This window comes from Pseudochaenichthys georgianus, chromosome 4 (assembly GCF_902827115.2).
Source record: "Pseudochaenichthys georgianus chromosome 4, fPseGeo1.2, whole genome shotgun sequence".
Lineage (NCBI taxonomy): Eukaryota > Metazoa > Chordata > Actinopteri > Perciformes > Channichthyidae > Pseudochaenichthys > Pseudochaenichthys georgianus.
The window spans coordinates 15553955-15574753 of NC_047506.1; the positions used below are offsets into that span (position 1 = coordinate 15553955).

The window sequence follows — 20799 nt, forward strand, 5'->3', positions numbered from 1 at the left end:
GCTATTCGCTACACTAACCAGAGATGAAGCGTAGCATGGGACAAAGGCAAAGGAAAGTAATTGAAAATGGCCAAAAAGGAAAAACTAAAAACTAGCTTACACTTTGGTTCTTTCTCTCTGAGTCCTTACCTCTGCCCATTTGTCTTCCTCTATCATGCAACGTGACCGAATGTACATCTTAAAGTTTGAATGCAATGTGTACATACATTCTTGACCCCAACGTGTATATGCCAAAGATATTTCACTTTTACATCTTCTGACCTGTTTATGTTTCTCTTCTTCTCTCTTTTCAGTGGGAAGAGGTGAGTGGCTATGATGATGCCATGAACCCCATCCGGACTTACCAAGTCTGCAATGTACGTGAGCTCAACCAGAATAACTGGCTACGCAGTGACTTCATCCCACGAAAGGATGTGCTGCGTGTATATGTGGAGATGAAATTCACAGTGCGTGATTGCAACAGCATTCCTAACATCCCAGGTTCTTGCAAAGAGACCTTCAACCACTTCTACTATGAGTCTGACTCTGACTCAGCCACAGCCACCAGCCCTTTCTGGATGGAGAACCCATATGTGAAGGTGGACACGATTGCTCCAGATGAGAGCTTTTCCATGCTTGAAACTGGGCGGGTAAACACAAAAGTCAGAAGTTTCGGGCCATTGTCCAAAGCTGGGTTCTACTTGGCCTTCCAGGACCTTGGTGCCTGCATGTCGCTCATCTCGGTGAGGGTCTTTTACAAAAAGTGCTCCACCACCATCGCCAACTTCGCCGTTTTCCCAGAGACAGCAACTGGGGCTGAGGCAACCTCCTTGGTCATTGCCCCGGGAACTTGTGTCCCCAATGCCGTGGAGGTGTCTGTGCCATTGAAGCTTTATTGCAATGGAGACGGAGAGTGGATGGTTCCTGTGGGAGCCTGCACCTGCTCGTCTGGGTTTGAACCAGCCATGAAGGACACCCAGTGTCAAGGTGAGTGTTTTCACAACAGGTATTTTTGGTCAGTCCATGATTTTACATTCAGTGTTTGCCATAGGTTACAGACACATACTCCAACAGGAAACAAAGGATTCAAGCAAACATGTTAGCTGCACTTTTGTGTAGCTCATTCCACATTCTCCCCTCCTGGAAGATGGTGGTGGAGTTGGGAGGATCTCCCCATGGCGATCAATAATGTATCACATTATTACTGCTGTGAAAAGTTACATTAGCATTTTAGGCACATGGTATCTGATGGTTCTATGCAGAGTGAATAACAATGAGTTAGTACTAAGGGGTCAAAGTCTTGCTGAAGGACGCCTCACACACTGATTGTCGGAGAGATTAAAACAGTATTGTTTTGGCTACAGGTTAGATCCTCTTTATCACTAAATAGTTCAGCTGCAGCATTTACATGTCATCAATCCAATGATCACAAGGTAGAATACTGCACACTAGATGACACTGTTAGCAGGGGGCTGTTCACTTGACCTTAGTTTTGCCTGGCAGCTGGTTACTAAATAAATGGAGATTCAGGGGAGGCTGTCTGTTTTTGAGAGGGCCGATGATGGTTTCAGGTCAGTTGGAAAACATGACAGGTTCACAGAGGTTGAAAGCGGGGTGAATTTAAACAGCACTGGTTTCAACTTAAATGGAGTGCAGGTGACAGCAGGAAGAGAGGGAGGGATACGTGAAAAATGTCTGTTTGCTGAGGAGTATGGGGGCGTAAAATGTGGCTTAGGGTGCATAGGTCAAATGGAGACAGCGGAATGAGTTAGAGAGTGTGAGAGAGATAGCGAGAGAGGGGAGCTGGCAGGTTTATTGATCCGCAGGGTTTAATGCAAGGTGTCTGTGAATGCACAGTTTATATGTGGATTGTCTGCCTTGGTTCACAGGGCTCGTTCTTCTCCTTGCATAGCAGTAAGAGGTGAGGCTGAGAAGAGCTTTTAAGTTCAGTGCCCATACTATTAATTAGCCAAAGAGTTGGTGGATGCTTTACAATGGCAGCTTCTGGCACACCCTAAATATGCGTGCTCACCTTTGGAAGGAGAGTGTGTATGTGGGTGAGAGAGTAGTAAATCTAAAGCATGGTGTATGTGGTTAAAAACTATTTAGTTTGCTCCTGGCAGCTCAAGGTGAAAGCCCTGGCGACTAGGTCCTGATCAAATGTTCTCTAATCAAGCCTCACTGGAAACCACAAGGGGTACATCTCCCTCTCTTCTTCTCTTCTCACTTCACCTCCCCTCAGGTCCACGCTCCATACTCAATTCTTTCTACCATTGCCTTCTCTTTCTCTCCTTTTCTGTTCTTTCCTAATCTGAAGTATTTCTCTCATTAATACGCCATCACAGTTACAGTAAGGATGCCTGCATTAATATTTATCGATGGGCTTTTTCTTTTGCCTTTCCGCTCGTTTACTGCATATTTCTCTCCACCAATATTTTTACTTTTCTCTTCATGCTCCACACTTTCCAATTTCAGCATACATTCTAATCAGTTCCTTAAGCTCTATGTTCTGCATGAACATCGAGCTTAGGATAAGACACAGGGGAGTGGGGAACGGGGGGAAAGAGCCTGCAGGATTAGCATTTTCTATGCCTCCACCTCTTCCACCTCTCCCTCCCTTTTTCTCTAGCCCTTGTCTCTCTTTCTTCCTCATTCTTTAGAAGTTCCTCTAAGGGGAACATTGATGAAAGGAAGAGGATGACCCCTTTACTCACTGGAAGTGATGGATCAGCACTTTCAGCCTTTCCCTAAAAAAAAGCGTATTTAAATGGGAATGCTCCATCAACATCTTTCGTCAGGCCAACATGTTCAAAAATGAACACTCTTATCCCTTGAGAGTTCAGAAGTTGCTTGAAGTTTACTTTGTATGAACTCAGATGAACTTGCATGGTTGTTGACACCGAATCAAAGAAGTAGTTCCACCACCTGGTTAAACTCAAGGTCATTTGTATTTATCAAGCGGTGCTTCCTGTTAGCCATTGGTGTGGATGAATCTGATTAATGGTGGCAGAACAAATACACTCAGTGCTAATGTACACGCTGCAGTCAACTGGGTGTTTTGTGCTAATATTGAACTTAAAAAGAACAACAGGGTGGGAACTGGTGGGCTGTAGACGTGACCTCAAACCTGCTGCTTTCAACATGGAGCTTTAGAGATGATTATCATTCAGGGAGACAAACATTGCAGCGTGTCCTTGACATTGACGAGTTAACACACTAGTGGGTCAGCTAATCAACTGGACCCTGTAAACGTTGCCTGTCTTACCTGCTGTCGCCTCTTTTTATGAAGCAATGCGGCAAACTCATTTATCTTTTAACAAGACAGTGTATCAAAGATATGAAGTCGGCCAGTGTTCTGGATCACAGTGCCGCTTCAGTGTTTACCGCCTGCAGTGTCTGCAACTTATCACCTGTAAACTTCCAAACAGCGGCCATAAACAGATATACTGAACTAACAAAGACCAGCAGGGTTTTTACATCTAATGACTCGGCTTCACTAATCAAGAACTACTTAAGGTACAACTATGCTGAAGGTACGTTAGACTTGTGTCCAGGGTGGTGTTTGTGTTCAAGGTGTTGTGTGTATCTATATGATGATATGTGTCCATTTTGATATGTATTCGATAAAGTACTGGAATCAGATAGAGAGCACATGCCAGGGTTCGGTTCTGAAGGTTGTTTGTGCAACTTTGGTATACAATCTCATCATGTGAGCATTTGTGCAGACAGCTTCATAATGCTTAAAAAACCCTCTCCTTTGACACTTGCTTTTCTTCAACACAATTTGTTGAAGTACCTTTTTTCCATAAGGGAAAACAGGAAACATGTGGGGTTAAGAGGAAAAATACAAATCCTGTGCATGTCCACACAAACACACATGCTTAACACATAAAGTAAGCTGTATTAGAAATGTTTACTAGTGAACTGGAACCGTGTTAATACAGAATTATCCTGCTTAGTTAAGACATTACAACCTGTTGTGAACAGTTGTTTGCTAAAGCTAAGGATCAGTGTGAGTAACATTTTGTTCATTTATTTCACAGTGCCCATTTGGATAACATGACCCATACAAATTGCTATATGCTGTATGCTTTTACTTATTCACACCTTTCTTCCTCCATCTTTTATTTGTTCCATCAGCTTGCAGCCCTGGCACCTTTAAGTCCAAGCAGGGTGATGGCTTCTGCTCGCCCTGTCCGGCCAACAGCCGTGCCAGTTCAGGAGCCTCCAGCGTCTGCTCCTGTCGAACCGGGTTCTACCGCTCAGACAGTGATGCTCCCGAGTCCCCCTGCACCAGTGAGTACAGACTGCTTTCAATTGACTGAATACTAACAGCATTTAAACTCATACTGATGCTGTAATTACAATTTGTTGAAAAAAATCTGAAAAACAGATTTACACCTCATAATATTCAGACAGCAATCAAGTGTTTTGTTTGCTATTCAACAGAATTCTTGACTGTGTGGTAAATGTTCTCCCAAACTTCCCTCTTTGAATTGTGCCCTCTATGGCTGATAAAAGCCCTCTGGAGTATGTTCCCACCAAGGCCTCATGAATGGCAAACAAGTCTGCTTGCTTTCCCAACGTTATCCAAAACGTTATCATCCAACCCTTCCCCCGCCTGCCTCTCAATCTGTGCTGCCATCGCTTTAGAGGCAGACAGTGGAAGAAAATTCCTAGCCGTCCCTTCTTTAAGAGCAAACATGCACACGTTAAAAGCTAATTCATTTGCTGGTAAAGAGAGAAGAAGATCCTTTTTTCTGTTGCTGGGGTGGAGGGCTGATTCTCCCACAGTGCAGTGAGAGATAAGGCTCCAGTAATTGGATAAGAATTGCAAAAGCTCTGCCAATAGTTTTTCTCACTCGCCCCCCCCAGCACTTCACGAACAGACACACAGTGGAAATGAGCATGCAATTCAAATTTGAACTCCTTTCCTCTTCTTATTTTTTCTTGTTTGGAAAAAATGCTGGAACAGCCTCTCTTTTTTGTGGAAGCAAAAATGTGCTAATACCACAGCAAAGGGAACATTCTGTGTTATAAATAATGCTGATAGCGGCTATGAAATAATGAATGTATTTGTGTATAATAATATGTAAACTGTGTTTTGCAATTTGAATCTATTGTCAGTATGTCTCTTTACTGTCACCAAGAAACATTTCTTAACACCTATTGTGCATGAAGATTAAATTCACTAAAACTATTTTCTTCATCTCTTCCGCACTTTACTTCCCATTCGCAGCTATTCCTTCTGCACCACGTAGTGTAATATCCATTGTGAACGAGACCTCACTCGTGCTGGAATGGAGCGACCCTCGGGACCTGGGTGGCCGTGAAGACATCTTCTACAACGTCATCTGTAAGAAGTGCCTGCCTGAGCGGGGAATGTGCTCGCGGTGTGACGACAACGTTGACATCTCACCACGCCACCTGGGCCTCACCCAGCGCCGTGTGGCTGTCCGTAACCTACAAGCCCACACACAGTACAGCTTCGAGATTCAGGCAGTCAACGGTGTTTCCAACAAGAGCCCATACACACCTCACTTCTCTTCAGCGAACATCACCACCAATCAGGCTGGTAGGTGCAGCCGCAGCCTCATGGCTTACCTGTCGGATCAATATTGAACTTGTGGGCATTGCCGACTTTCAAAGGCTGGAAAGAAATACAGTAGAATGTCAGAGAATCTGTTCTGCGCTTAAGAAGTACAGATCAATTTCTTCTATGTATGTAGTAGGAGTGTGTTACATATTCTCCCTTTGAACAGGGATTGAGAAGGAAGACATTCTTCTGAATGAGTTTAGAAAGGGACCTTTTTCACACGCCCACAGCATGCTCTGTACTAGCACTGCTGCAAATAGCAATAGCGAGGCAGTGTGTATTCAAAGTGTTGAACCCTCAGTATTATAGCTGCCCACGGCTTCCAACCCACCGCTCCTCCAGCCCACAGTAACTGGGCCAAAATCATTCCTTAGATATATTTTTTTTGGATGCAGAAGATCAGCACATTTTTATACATAATAAATAAGGGTAGTAATACTAAGCTTTTGCATGTGATCATCTACGATGTAAATGTCAATGTCAATGACTTTGCATTAAAATGGGTAGATAGGTATGTGGCTTGATAATTAAGCAAGGAGGTAGGTAGGTGAACAAATATGAATCATTTCTGAAATTGCTTTTAGTTGGTTAAGTTTAAACTAAAGGACCTTAATACATTTCATTACTGTGGATCTTACTATACACTGGAGATATTGTCAGTTGGTCTCTAAGGTTATCCCAAGGCTATTAAGTTGTGCCTTGGATGTGTTTAGTGGCTCTGTTAAATTGGCTATTTCTGCAGGCTTAGACAACACCAAGGATTATCCCTCGCTCCTACCACCATCATCTCTCTCTTCCTCCATGGCCTTGTCCTCCTCACCTCTAACCTTGAGTTCCTGCTCCTAAAAAATGCTTTAGGAATGCCTTCTGTTCTCGGGTCTAGGGCCCCACGCGAGGGCCTTATTGTTTCACAAGAGGTTCAGCACTAGGCTGACAGGGACCACTGTCCATTCATAGATGCTTGGGGTCAGTTGGGTGCGAACAGAGTAGTGAAGGAAAAAGGAGGGGGCAAGAGAGCATCAACTGTGATCAGATTATCCGGTGGTGTAGTCCCAGGACCATCCCTGCATGTGCATTCACCTTTTAAGAACCAAAATAAATACTAGGGCGGGCGGTGATAAGCCCTGGGGGCCACCTCCATGGTTACTTCAACGTCTCCTCCTGGAGGAGGGCCCCTAATCCCCTGGCGAGAGTAACCAGGGGATCTGCCTCGGAAGCATTGTCTTCTGGGGAGAAAGAGAGACGTGGTGGGCCTGGGTGGATGGCATGGGGGGAAAGCTAGGGGAGGGAAGGTTTAGGGAGCAGAGAGAGAGAGAGAAAGAAATAGAGAGATGTCTGGCCACATATGCAGGCAGCAGAGGGAGAAAGGAAATGCTAGGGGGAGGATGAAAGAACTTAAAACTGGGGATTAAAATCCTCGAAGGAAAGGAGAGAGACTGAGACAGAGCGAAGATGGAGGTCTGCAGTGGTCAAAAAGGAATATGAAAGTGAATAGCTGAACTGAAGTAGAAAATGTAATTTAAAGTGTGTAATTGTGTGAGTATTATAAAGATTTAGGAACTTTTTTTGAAGATAATTTACAAATAGAGAATGAAGGTTGAATTTAAGCAACAAAAGCTATGAAATAGACTGAGGGGAGTGAGTCAGAGGTACAGAACAAGCCTGAACTTAAAGAATTGGAAAGAGAGACAGGGAGGCAGACATTTGGCCGTTAATAGGCACATGTGAACAAAGACTAAAAAGCTCAGGTGGGTGGAGTTCAAGTGTGAGTTATACTCTTTGTGCGAGTATTCACAAACCAATGTCTACTTGTATGCATAAAATATAAATCATGTTTGTACAGCGTTGATGAGGTAACAGTACATGTAAGGACAGTACATAATGCATAGGATTAGCTGGGAAACTACTAAACTGCAAGATGCAAAATTGCAAGCGTAGTTTGCAAGAAAGTAATGAAAATATAAAACTCAACATCTGTATGTGCTTGCCCCTATAAGCTAGCCTACAGTTGGTGTATGTTAGAGGGAACTGCATATACCAGAGTGTCAATCACTTTTGCATTTGATTCTCTTGTCACTACAGAAGTAGACATTCCCTCTCCCCCCCGAGGATTTAAGGAGGGAGAATTTGAGCACTAGTGGGGAATGGGTCTGCATACTAACTATTGGCCAAAGCTTTTCACAAAGCCCACAGTCTAAGACTTTGTATTTAGGCTTCTTTGGACATACAAAGGGCATAGAACTTGAAAATACATAAAATGACAAATGGAGCTAATTTCCCATTATTTGTTTCACCCTATGTAGCTCCGTCTGCAGTGCCTACAGTTCACCTGATGGCGGCCACAGCGAGCACCATGAGCCTGTCCTGGCTGCCTCCAGAGAAACCCAACGGAATCATTCTGGATTATGAGATTAAGTACCATGAGAAGGTAAGAAGCTATGTAAATCAATGTCTCTAATTCAATCCAATTGCATTGAATTGCATGGTTTCATTTTAATTTGTGTTATTGTAAATGTGGGAACAATGCTTTTGCTGATAAACACATGGTTGCAATGAGGCAAGTAACCATTCACAATCTTAGCTTGTGTGATCATCCTCCAATTATTCTCTTTCAATCCCTCTATCCCTCCTTCAATTTTCTCTCTTTCCATCCACTAACTTCGTTCCCCTATTTCTAATATGCTCTGCCCTTTTCTTATCCTCCTTCCTCTCTCATCCATGAATTAGAACCTTTCTGTATTTTCCAGGGGCTTTCCAGAGATGTGTGACTGGATCTGCCTCTGGGAGAGGTCAAAGGCACTCAGTGTATATCTGCTCTGTTTTTTGTCATGTCCCCCTCACAGTGGATTAACACGCCAGCCAAAATACGTCTCTCTCCTCTTATCTTACTCTTTTCTCTATTTGGTTTTCCTCTAGCCTGCATGGTTAGATGTATGTGTAAGGGACGGGTGATGATGATTTGGACACATGTGGCTGCTTTTTCGGTGTTGAACTCATCACTGTTTGTCTTTGCCTCTGCAGGATCAAGGTGAGGCCATTGCCCATACCATGACTGCCCAAAGAAGCAACGCCCGTATTGAAGGTCTCAAGGCCGGTACGCCTTATGTGGTACAGGTCCGTGCCCGAACAGTGGCCGGTTACGGTCGTTACAGCAGCCCAGCCGACTTCAGCACCAACCTGCAAAGTATGTTACTCCTTTACCTATTTCATTACCCAAGAATATATTCGAATATTTTTGGCTTAGCAGCATTACCTCTATAATAGTGACGTGAATAATCTTGTGAAAATAATGTGGGCTCAGAGTTTATGGCGCTAAAAGCTACTATGCCTGGTTTTCATGCAAATAGACTGAAATCCTAAGAGAGAAATTGGCTTAATAATTGTGAAAATCCATTTCCTAGCAAACAGTCATGGTATCAGCCACTCTTGCTCTACATCATACTCAGCATTAAGCTGACATAGAAAAAGAGCTGAATAGTGTATTTTATAGTATTTCTATGTGACATGTATTAGTCCCAGGTTGCTCTCCATTCTGCCTGAAAAACACTATAGTTATAGCATATAACTCTAATGTGAGAGGCATTCCCTTATCATAAAGCACACAAATGATTGCAGCTATAGTAGTGTATATCTCCCGACAATATTTCAAATTAACCACTTTTTCACTTTTACCCTTAAAGCTGACCCTCCAAAGTCATGGCAGGAGCAGCTGCCACTCATCGTGGGATCCGCCACCGCCACCTTGGTCTTCATCATTGCAGTTGTGGTCATCGCTATTGTTTGCCTCAGGTCAGAATAAAACGTATCTAACGGTCTTTAAAAAGTCAGAGTGTGGCAAAGCACGTCTGCGCTGATTCAAAATATGTTCAAACAGCGAGTACTTACAGAAACATTTGGGGATAATAGTTTCCCTTCAAGTGGACAAAAATGGAGATGGCTCCAAATGTCAACTTTGTTTGCATGTCCTCCAAACCACCCCAGAAAAGTCTCAGCGGATTGCGGGGCCACCTGTGAGACCACATAGATTAGCCTTCTGAATCTGTGAATAGTAAACAGCTTTGGCCAAAAGGCTACTCTCCTCACTAAACACAGCATGGTGCAGCAGCTGTTGGGACTGATAGGCCTGTCGTCATGGCCAGGCACTCAGAATCATCTGTGTGGATGCCAGACCACAAGGCACCCTTGTCTGCTGGGCCCAGTTGACTGGGAAGACGCAAGCTGTTGCTCACACCTTACAACAAGTCCGGCATTGCATCAGCTGGGTCTAACCACACTTGTTTATCCTTATACCGCTCATTTGTCAAGCAGCAAATGCTGTGCATGAATGTATATATGTGTGAAAGGTTGGCACCCACTGCTGACTAGCACCCACAGCGTTCCCTCCACAAGCCAGTTCAGGCAGTGGCTGACAAGCGTGGGCATCGGTCACGCTAGACTGAATAATAATCTCCCTTGCTCCCCCACCTCTCTCTCCCTCTTGCTTCTTCACTCTCTTCTATTTTCACACCAATACATTGTGTCTCTCCCAGGGTATTGGCTTAGCCACTGCTCCGACTGCAACAGAAGATGAAGGAGGAAAAAAATAGCAATAATACAAAACACAGAGCTTCGGCATATTCCGGAACCAAATTAGAATTTGAAATAAGATGCAAATCACCATCGGGTATTATTGCCCTGGTTACTGGTTAGACAACAAAGGAACCACATTAACATGTCATTTCAACAAACCAGCCCCCTCGCTCTGTCATCATCGTTGTGCCCTCCCCTCTCACTGTGCATAAGGGACGTGTGCAGGATGATGAGGATACACAAACTGAGAGACATAGCTAAAAGAGAGGTACATTTGGAAATGATGAAAAAACAAGCAAGACAGCGTGCGAGAGAGAGAGAGAGAGAGAGAGAGAGAGAGAGAGAGAGAGAGAGAGAGTCAATGAGGAGAAAAGAGGCAGATTGAATTTAAAGTACAGTGTGATGTCTGTAGGGCGAGAAAGGCGAGACAGCTGAGCTTGCTGTTTGAGTCTGCTTTTGTCTCGGCTTGGGGGTACCGAGAGCGAGAGGCTTGTACTTGCTGCATCAGACAATGATATAAGATCTTTTTGTTTAGATTCGCGTTACAGTCCCCAAGTATGAATCATTTGCACCAGGCATTGATCCAATACCGTGCATTCCTTGCTTCCAATGCAAAAAGACAAAACATTTACCAAAGCCATATCGTGATGTACTGTGGCTGCATCTCTCCAGACGTTATTAGGGATCTGTTTTTCCCTCCCTCCTTTGTTCCTTGCTGGCATCCGCTCCCTGCTGTGTGGAGCCAATGTGACTCAGTTTGCTTTTTCATCTTTCTCAACAGAAAGCAGAGAAATGGTTCAGAGTCGGAGTACACAGAGAAACTGCAGCAGTACAGTAAGTTTCTTCGCTGAAATGCCCCCTCCTCTTTGCATTATTCACATCCCAACAGCATTTGTCCTATATAAATGCCCCATCTTCTACTTGGCAACGACTCAGTATCCTTTACCATAGCCAACATAACACGAATTAGCTTGATCATGTAGTACATTAATAAAGTGTTAGAAACAATAGGTTTTCTGAACTTTACATCGTTTTAAAGTTTCCTTTGACATCATAGATTCACTTTCCTGTTCTTGCCACTGAATCCCCTATAGTAACGCCGGGAATGAAAGTCTACATTGACCCCTTCACCTATGAGGACCCCAACGAGGCTGTGCGCGAGTTTGCGAAGGAGATCGACGTCTCCTGCGTGAAGATCGAGGAGGTCATCGGCGCAGGTAACCCACCAAAGCTCCTGAGCTACAGGGGGAAGGCTGCTAGTCACCTCCAGGCCATACCGTTAGAGGACTTCACACCAAGCGGTACTTTCACTCAATTCATCGCTAGCCCTCTCCTTGCTCCCTCCCCCTCCCACTCTCGCCAACTGTTAGGAACCCCTTTTCAGTATTACAGATGTCTCCAGCACTCTGTGTTTAAAGTAGTACTAGCTAGAGTATGAACTTTTTAATTTAGCGTCAATCACCTAGCACCCTATGTTGGATTATAATTGTACTCGTGTTTTTAAAACAGAGCCCAATCCTGGAAAAAGAGAGTAAATGTATGTAATTTAAATATGTGAAAAGCTAAACAATGTTGCAGATTTAGCCCAATGCAAGTCAAGTACAGACAGGCTTTATGTAGCTAGTAGAGATGCTAAACCTGTCCAAGCCATGTATGTAGATGTATATACAGACACTTTAGGATTTAACTCTTAGTATTTGCACATAAACACCAGCAGTCGACTGTATTTCAGTTATGTGGGGTGTACATTTTTTTTTTTTACAAAAACACACTTGGTTATTGACATACAGTTGTTAGTGAAAGACAATGTGGAGGATCAAACACTACAGGCTTTGTAAATGGGTTATGGCTATCTTCCATTCAATTGTTTTATGTGTAGTATTATGGGGAATGTGCTGGTTGTTGAAAGCAATTCTTGTCAACAAGGAGCATGGCTAATATTTATCTTGTGCATTCCCCATGATATATTGATCTGGTCTGCATGGGGTATTATATATTAAAATGTTTCTTGTCCAGGATTGGTCATCTCTGACCCCTACCCACCTTTAAGTGTCTTAAGAACCTCTTTATTAAAGAGTGCTTCGATTGGATCACAATCCTTAAACCCTTTTGCTGGAAATATGTGGTTGTGTGTGTCCCCTCAATTTAGCAACCCTCCCTCGTGATGTTGTAGATAGTACACTATTAAATGTATTACATATTTTGGATAGTAATATCTCTGCTCAAAAGCTGCAGGAATGTGCCAATTGAGGTTGAGTTTTCTTAGCATTGTATCTGAGCCAAAATGGAGGACGTTGTGATGGCAGAGATGGGAATCCCTACTACTGCTTCTGCTACTACCATTACTACTGCTACTACTGCTACGACAGCTCTTCTACTCCTGGGGCTACTACTTGAACCCGTCGCTTCCAAGCATTCGCCTTTAAGTGACAAACCCCTCAACCCCTGTCTTCCCTGTCCCCCTCCTCTCCTCTCCCCCTTCCTCAATCCATCCAATCCTCCATCCCCTTCCCTCTCTCCTCTGACTTCCCCTCACTGTTGTTCACACACATCGCTCATCACCTAATTTATCTTGCTTTCTTGCACACGCTTGGTGTAGACTCTAAACGTAAAGCGTCCTCTGCCCCGAGAACCCCAAAGCTTCTTTCTCCTCCTATCTCTTCCTCCTGCTCCCGCTTCTCCAACCACTCCTAAGCTTAGCACCCCCCTCCCCCGATCCTTGCCCTCCCTCTTCTGTCTCTTTCAGTTCCTCACACCCTGTCACCCTTCTTTAACCATTTTTAATTTTAATTTAATTTCAACATACATTTTTTCAACTCTACTTTCATCCTCATACCTTACATTCGCCATGCTGTTTATTTTAATCCATAGCTTAACAGCACAAAGTCATGTTTGCACTGCCATCACCACCACCCCTTGACACTGGCCGAGAGTCCTGGCTTCTTGCAGTCCCCCATGTCCCACCCCCTCCTGCTACCCTTCCCTGATTCCTTGGTTCTAACCAGTTAACTGTCCCCTCTCCCCTCTTTTCCCCCACTCTCCTCCACTCTTCCGTCATACCTCTCTCCCCTCCCTCTTTCTCTCTCTCCTATTCCTCTTTTGCTGTTTTTCAATGACTGGCTCACGTGGGATCTCGCAGGAGAGTTTGGAGAAGTGTGTCGTGGCCGCCTCAAGCTGCCTGGGCGTCGAGAGATCATCGTAGCCATAAAGACTCTCAAAGTGGGCTACACTGATCGCCAGAGGCGGGACTTCCTGTCTGAAGCTTCCATCATGGGGCAGTTTGACCACCCCAACATCATCCGTCTGGAAGGTGTGGTCACCAAGAGTCGGCCCGTGATGATTGTGACGGAGTTCATGGAGAATGGAGCACTAGACTCTTTCCTAAGGGTGAGAGAAAACAGCATCCACAAACACAATACACATAGGAATAGCTCTAATAAAAGCATGTACCCATGATTTTATCAATAATGCAACACTATCCGGCAACTAAGCCCATTCAAATCTGATTGATCTTGCTTTTAATTATCTCACTTTCTACGGAGCCATAAAAGGTCTTCTTAAGCTCTGCTGCAGAGCGCTCAATGGTTATCTGACAAATTCTGCATTCAGGCGATTGGTGACATTTACAAAAAGCTCAGTCTCCAATGAATCACTGCCTTAAAGTCAAATCATACAGTGTCTGCCAGTGAAAGGGAAAAGAAGGGAACAGACAATAGATAGGTAGAAAAGAGGAAGACGTTACAGTGTGATGTATTAGGTGATGAAAGATGCAAGTAATAGGAAACATGCTAAAAAAGTACTGTGAGAGATACTTAAAAAAGAAAGAAAGGTAAGAAAAAAAGCTAAAAAGGAGACGCATTACTTTGAATATGCAACCTTGATCTTCAATCCAATCCATCCTTATCGCTTTCTCTGTTCCTTTGCCAGCTCAATGACGGCCAGTTCACAGTGATCCAGCTGGTTGGCATGTTGCGTGGTATCGCAGCAGGCATGAAGTACCTGTCGGATATGAACTACGTGCACAGAGACCTGGCTGCCCGTAACATCTTGGTCAACAGTAATCTGGTCTGTAAAGTGTCTGACTTCGGCCTATCTCGTTTCCTTGAGGATGACGCTACAGACCCCACCTACACCAGCTCCCTGGTGAGTCAGAGTATGAGTGTGTTTGTGTTTGTCAATCTGTTTTCATGTTAATGTCTATTTTCATGTAAATACATGTTTAAATGTGCTACATGTAAGGTTTAACATCAATACATCACCATTATGTTAATTGATGGCCCCTTTCACTAACTCACAGAATAATCAAGTATGAGTACATTCAGACAAATAGATTTAATTTAATTACATTTAATTTAGTTTAATACCATTGTGGGTAGAAAGAAGATGTTTCACTTCCGCTGGCAGGATCAGGTCAAAAAATACATATTGCAGCTAAATGAATGTTTATCACCCATTTTCTTCCATTGTGGAATAACAAAAGTACCTCCAAAAGACAGACTGATGTACACATTGGGGATTGTATACAATGCTTTGCACTGAAGCTATATCACATTTCCTATAACAATCCTGAGCCGATAAATGACTATAATGATATATAAGACTGATTTGCTCCTATTGTCGCATAACATACAACATTGGAAAAGCAGGCTAGGGCACATAGGATTGGGTCCTATGAGATCGAGTATAATAGTGATATTATATAATTATATTATGAGCCCTGGAATAAAGAAAGGCAAACTCCGTTGACCTGTATAAGAAAGTTGGCTTTGTGAGTTTTAGGTCTCCTGACTTAAAAACAGAATAAGGTGTATAATTCTCAAGTTCAACTCGACTAAAGCAATCCAGATATGTTAAAACATCTTGGTGACAGACAGCAACAGTGTTAGTTGGAAGTGTGTATCTTACTTTGAGAGACAGCGCTGGCATGAAATACCAATCAGCCCACCAAGTTTAGTTTGTCTGGTAGTTATATGAAAGGGTTCTATGATGGTGATATATCAATGTTTAATACATCAGCTTGTAGCACATTAAATATTCTAGCTTCATGTGTTTGTACATATCATTTCCTGTAACTGTCTTACTAACCTTGTGTGTACATGACGTTTGGGTTCTACAGCATGCACCCATGTGTTGTGCATCAACATTTCCCTTAGACTGTGTTTTTCTCACCCTCTCTCTCCCTCTTGTATGTGTGTGATTCTGTGTTTGTGTTCCATCCCTCCAGTATTTCATGCTCACATACTCATTCGCATATCCACAGGGAGGAAAAATCCCCATTCGCTGGACGGCTCCCGAGGCGATTGCTTACAGGAAGTTCACCTCCGCCAGTGATGTGTGGAGCTATGGCATTGTCATGTGGGAAGTGATGTCGTATGGCGAGCGGCCCTACTGGGACATGAGCAATCAAGATGTAAGCTCATATTTTCCATAATGTGAAATATGCATACTTAATGTGAACTATAATATTTTATGAGAAAAAGCCACCCTAATTAAATATTCTGCATTAAACAGTAGCATTTTTTAATAAAAGATAAGTGTAGACATTTTCTAACCACTTCTGCCATTACTGTCCTTACTCCCACCCACAAGCTGATTTGTCTTTGGCCCTTATATCTATGCATTTCCTTAAGGATCGTTCCTGCTTATCTCTGACTCTCCCATTATCTCCCTCATTTATCCTCTTCTGTCCACCCTTACTGCTATAGTTATCGACTCATCTCTCTTCTTGTGTTACATCCTCTCTCTACACCACACTTGGAGATTAGAACTGATTGTGGTATTTCTGTCATTCTTTCTCAGGTGATAAATGCCGTGGAGCAGGACTATCGACTGCCCCCGCCCATGGACTGCCCCACCGCACTGCACCAGCTCATGTTGGACTGCTGGGTGAAAGAGAGGAACCTGCGACCCAAATTCACCCAGATTGTAGCCACGCTGGATAAACTTATCCGCAATGCTGCCAGCCTCAAAGTGGTCACCAACAGCGCACAATCCACTGGGTGAGGTCCTTAAAATCAAGTTGGTCACTTAAAGTTCAAAATCACTATGTAAGCCAAGTAAATCAAAGCTCTAAGTCAAAGGTCGTATGTTGTGTAGCTCCATGAAGCTGGTGATTATTGAAATAGACTTAACCGTGAAGATTTTTTCTCTGGAGGTCCATTTTGAGTTGTATTAGGTTGGATTGGTGATGTTCATAATGGGCAATAATGTCTCATTATGATCATTGCATAATGGATATTAGTTCTGATTGCTTTTCTAAAAATCTTCTATGGTTTTCTTATGTCATATGTTAAGCAGACCTGCTGGACTGCGTAATAGGTCATTCGTTTATTTAATGAAGTCACTTGACTTTTAAGCCGTGAGAGTCCAGGCCAAGCCATTTTATCTGCACCTGAGCCAGAGAAACCACTAGAAGGATTTCCGCTGTGCAAATATTCCTTTACCAAGCTGATACGGTGTCGGCGAGTCTCTCTGACTCAGCTTTTACAATCTCTTAACTTCTATAAAGGGCAGATTTCTTTGCAAACAACTCTGTAGTTCTCACAAATGCAGCCAGGGCCCTTATGCAAATCCAAATGACCATGGCTCAATGCAGCCCACAGAGCGACTCCTCCACCAACTGGGAACTAAATCAATGATGTCACATCCACATTTAGCTGCACTACCTTCCTCTGCAACCTGTTCTTGGAAAGAATTTGAAAGATAGAAGGTGGCAGAGTCGAAGCGATAAGAAGGGGGATGACCTACCTTTCTGTCCCTGCATCAGGGTCTTTCTGTCTTGAGGGAGGGCCGCAGACAATCCTGGTTTAGGCTCACGGGGGAAACCAGGGTCTCGGTTGGCCACTGGAGCGACGTTCTTAGAAGCTTGCGGTTAATTAGCTCGATTAAGGAGATGTAAAAAAGAGATGGGAGCATCTTTTAATTAGCCGCTATCGAGATTTTAAACGGGCCAGCGGAGAGGTGGCCCCCTGCCGACAAACCTAACAAGGGAGGAGTGATAGCGCCGTCCTGGTCGCCATTGAAGGGTGGCTGGAGGTTAGCTAACACTGTCTGGCATAAAAGTCATCTGTTTTGTTGTGTAATATATACTTGACATGACTGAATATGGCAGGTGTGGAATAAGCCACTGGGATGTTGTGATGTAAGGCTTCCAGCACCAGTTTCATGAGTCATTTATTTTTCTGAATGTTGTTGTTGTCGTAAATGCAGACATCTCTAAACTTCCTAAAGATACGAAAACAGTCTACAAAAGCTAACCCTTTGGAGAAACCTTGACAGTCCCAACCATTGACCTTGCGTTTGGGTTGTTACCGTCTCACTAACTAGCATACACTATTACAAAGTGTTCCTGCTGTGCTTCTGCTTGTGGCTCACATGTGGCCAGCTATGGTTTGGATCCTTTTGAAGCCAACTTTAGAGACTTTAGAGGACTAACAATACTCCATTAAGAGAAGCCAGAGCCTTGCCTTAACGATGGCCCGAGGCCTTGGGCTCTGCAGCAAAGGCCTTATTAAAAATCACTCCATCTACACCACTCAATGGAGCCTCTGTATCACTGTTATTAACTCCCCCTCCATGCCTTTTTCTTTTCTCCCTCTTTCACTCTCCATTCCTCTTTTAATTGTTAATGAATCTAATGCCATCAAAAAGGATGACAGGGATCAACAGAGCAGAGAGGAGGGGAGACAGTGGTGCTCTTTCTCTCTGCCTTCTCTTCATCTGTTTCTCCTCCTTCAGCTCCCCGCACCTCCCTGTTTCCCCCTCCACCTCGACCTCTTCTCTTGTTCATTCGCTCCACTTCTCTCCAAGTTGTAGCGCAGTTTTATTAAAACTCCCAAGGTGGCCTCTCTATCTACAGCATTGATCAGCTAGGGGGTTTGGTTGTTTCTTCTAAAGGCTCTTTTGGTCTATCAACAGGTGTTCACGAACATGCAAAACACAATCAAAAACTATTTTGATGAATCCATAAAAAAATTAAAAAGATTGAACGGCTATAGACTTGGATATACACATAGACGCAGAGTCAAACGCATTCTACAATACCCAGTATTGAGAGTGTCTCCAGGTACATGAGTCATGCCATTCAACTCCACACACATGTGAACACCATCTGTGTTTACATTCCTCAGATATATTTCTCCTTTGTCATGAAGTATTTTTGTCATTTGTGTGGCATGGATCCTATTTGTCTGGAAGACCTTAGATGGCGTTCTGCATATTCAAACACACCCTGAGACAATGAAGGCATAAAGCATATAACCTGCTTGTTATGCACATGTTCAGAAGGAGACATTACATCTGTTTTAAGTTGACCAGGAGAAAACAAATATTCCCACATCAAATTCAAACCACATTTGTGTGTGTTGTCTGAGACAGTTGAAACAAGAAGGACAGGAATCAACAAACAGGAAGAGAGCATTTACGTCAAGGGTTTCCAATAGGAAGGACACATTCCTACATGACTGATGCTGCCACGTAAATGCATTCTCGACAAAAATACTCACTTGGGCATACAGTATGCAACCTGTAATTAAAGATCTGGTTCGTTGTACATTTCAGTTCCTTGTTTAGTCATCATTGAAGTGCAGATTTGAAATCTGCTCTATGAACACGCACCACCTTGCCTCACCAGCATCTGCCACCCAAGCCTCCAGCCAGTTTCTCCACAGTCATAAAAGTGACCGCCCTACCCACCCCCATGCACACAACTCCTGACATGTGAAGGAGAGGGGAGAGAAGAGGAGGAGAGGTGGAGAAATGGAGAGGTGGCGCATTTGGGGGTGAGGTTGGCCGGTATTGGCAGTAGAGTGACGACCTTAACCCTCTCTCTCTGTTTCTCTTTCTCCCTCCCCCCCCCCTCCCTTCCTAAGTAGGGTATCCCAGCCCTTGCTTGACCGCTGTGTGCCAGACTATACCACTTTCACCACTGTGGGGGACTGGCTGGACGCCATCAAGATGAACCGCTACCGTGACAACTTCGTCAACGCCGGATTTGCTTCCTTTGACCTGGTGGCCCAGATGACGGCAGAGTGAGTGGAGAGAGTAGATTCCGCTAATCAGGCCTAACGTGATTGACTGAGACTGAGTTTGAGAGTCAAATTAGTCATAGAGAATGACCTTGAGAGAATAAATATAGTCTTAAGGCTAAATCAAACACAAGATGCAGAAGCTCTGATTAGGCTTTAACATAACATGATAAACAGATATACAAAATAAAACCTAAAGTGTAACTTATTCTGGTAAATGTAGAAGAAATATATCTACCATGCCTTTTACTGTTATTAGTTTCAGTAGCTATGTCCACAAAATGTAAAAAACACGGTTGTTAAACAGGTACAAAAGAATATCCTGGATACCAAATAAGGGATAGACGAAATGGAAAAACAGAAGATTATCCATGCTTTTGCTGTGATTAGGTATGTAATTGACCAATCATGATAGTTCGCCGTAGAGTATTATGTAATCAGGATGGAACTAATAACAATCACCTGCTTTGAAAGCCAGGAAACCTGATACACATTCGACAAATACACAATTTAACAGCGCAGTACATTTTCTTAGAAAACACTCATCCCTGCTTCCAGGGACAATGTCCAGTTGACCTTGACGATTCTCGTGTTTACAAACAGGAAATGATGTAATGTAAGTCATGGAAATTGGAAGCCGCTGATGATCAAATAAATGAATTAGGATTATAATGATAAATAAATTACCCTCATTAGTTGCATAATAAGCAATGGAGGTGGGGGTAATCTGTTTCAATTTGGCCAGGCTGACAGGTGTGGCGTACTGTGGCTCTTCGTTTCCTTTAATGGCCAGTAATTCCTCTAATGGTGCCCATTTATTATCATTTCACCCTCCGTTGCTGCACTGATGGGGGTGGCGAAATATATAAAAACAACAACAAAAAAAAACATTTATTTGTGTGAAATTGCAGTGATGCACCCTTATTTGGCTTTGCAGAGAATGGATGTGAAGTATGGATCTGTGTGTGTGTGCACAAGTACATGTGCAAGGGTGTGAGTTTAGGTGCACACTTATGTACTAAAATGGATGGGGCCGCAAAGTCATTGAGACAAGCAGAGTCATTGGTGTCTGGGTATAATATTAGATTATCAGGAGTGTGTGTGTGTGTGTGTGTGTGTGTGTGTGTGTGTGTGTGTGTGTGTGTGTGTGTGTGTGTGTGTGTGTGTGTGTGTGTGTGTGTGTGTGTGTGTGTGTGTGTGTGTGTGTGTGTGTGTGTGTGTGTGTGTGTGTGTGTGTGTGTGTGACTAAACGGAGAGGACGCAGACTGTGGCAGAACCCCAGCAGTGAGCTAATCTCTGCCCCAGACGCCGTCCGCTCTCTCCTTAGCTATCAACTAGGGAAATCAAACAAGAGGGCGGAAAAGAGAGGTTCTTGTGATATAATTGTGGAGCGTTAAACCAACATGGCCGTGCTGATTAGATTATGCCGTCTGACTAATGACAGCCAAAGCAGGTGCACTCTCCCAGGCTTTTTTAAGGGTGAAGTAATGTCAGCTGTATGTCAATGTCTTCATATTTTCCCCCTACACCGTCAACCACAGGTTAAGGCCCTCTAGCTGATGTGAGCGCTCAGCTACAAAAAATATTTACAATCTTCCAGTCTTATTTGCTGTAGTTTTCCTTGGATAT

The 20799-nt window shown here is 43.5% G+C and overlaps 1 protein-coding gene across 14 annotated transcripts in view; it reads left to right on the forward strand.

Annotated features, from left to right (window-relative positions):
- LOC117445382 (ephrin type-B receptor 3-like) overlaps positions 1-20799 on the forward strand; it is a 61596-nt gene that overhangs the window by 36111 nt on the left and 4686 nt on the right. Inside the window, exons 3-15 of one of the 14 annotated variants that reach the window (XM_071202886.1) lie at positions 294-966; positions 4120-4275; positions 5219-5554; positions 7879-8003; positions 8597-8759; positions 9256-9364; positions 10926-10978; positions 11227-11445; positions 13284-13531; positions 14072-14287; positions 15369-15554; positions 15944-16143; positions 19015-19173. In XM_071202886.1, the coding sequence (XP_071058987.1) occupies positions 294-966; positions 4120-4275; positions 5219-5554; positions 7879-8003; positions 8597-8759; positions 9256-9364; positions 10926-10978; positions 11227-11445; positions 13284-13531; positions 14072-14287; positions 15369-15554; positions 15944-16143; positions 19015-19173 (2843 nt within the window). The remainder of the gene's footprint in view (positions 1-293; positions 967-4119; positions 4276-5218; positions 5555-7878; positions 8004-8596; positions 8760-9255; positions 9365-10925; positions 10979-11226; positions 11446-13283; positions 13532-14071; positions 14288-15368; positions 15555-15943; positions 16144-19014; positions 19174-20799) is intronic. The other 13 variants (XM_071202887.1, XM_034081032.1, XM_034081033.1 and 10 more) reach the window with 13 other exon arrangements.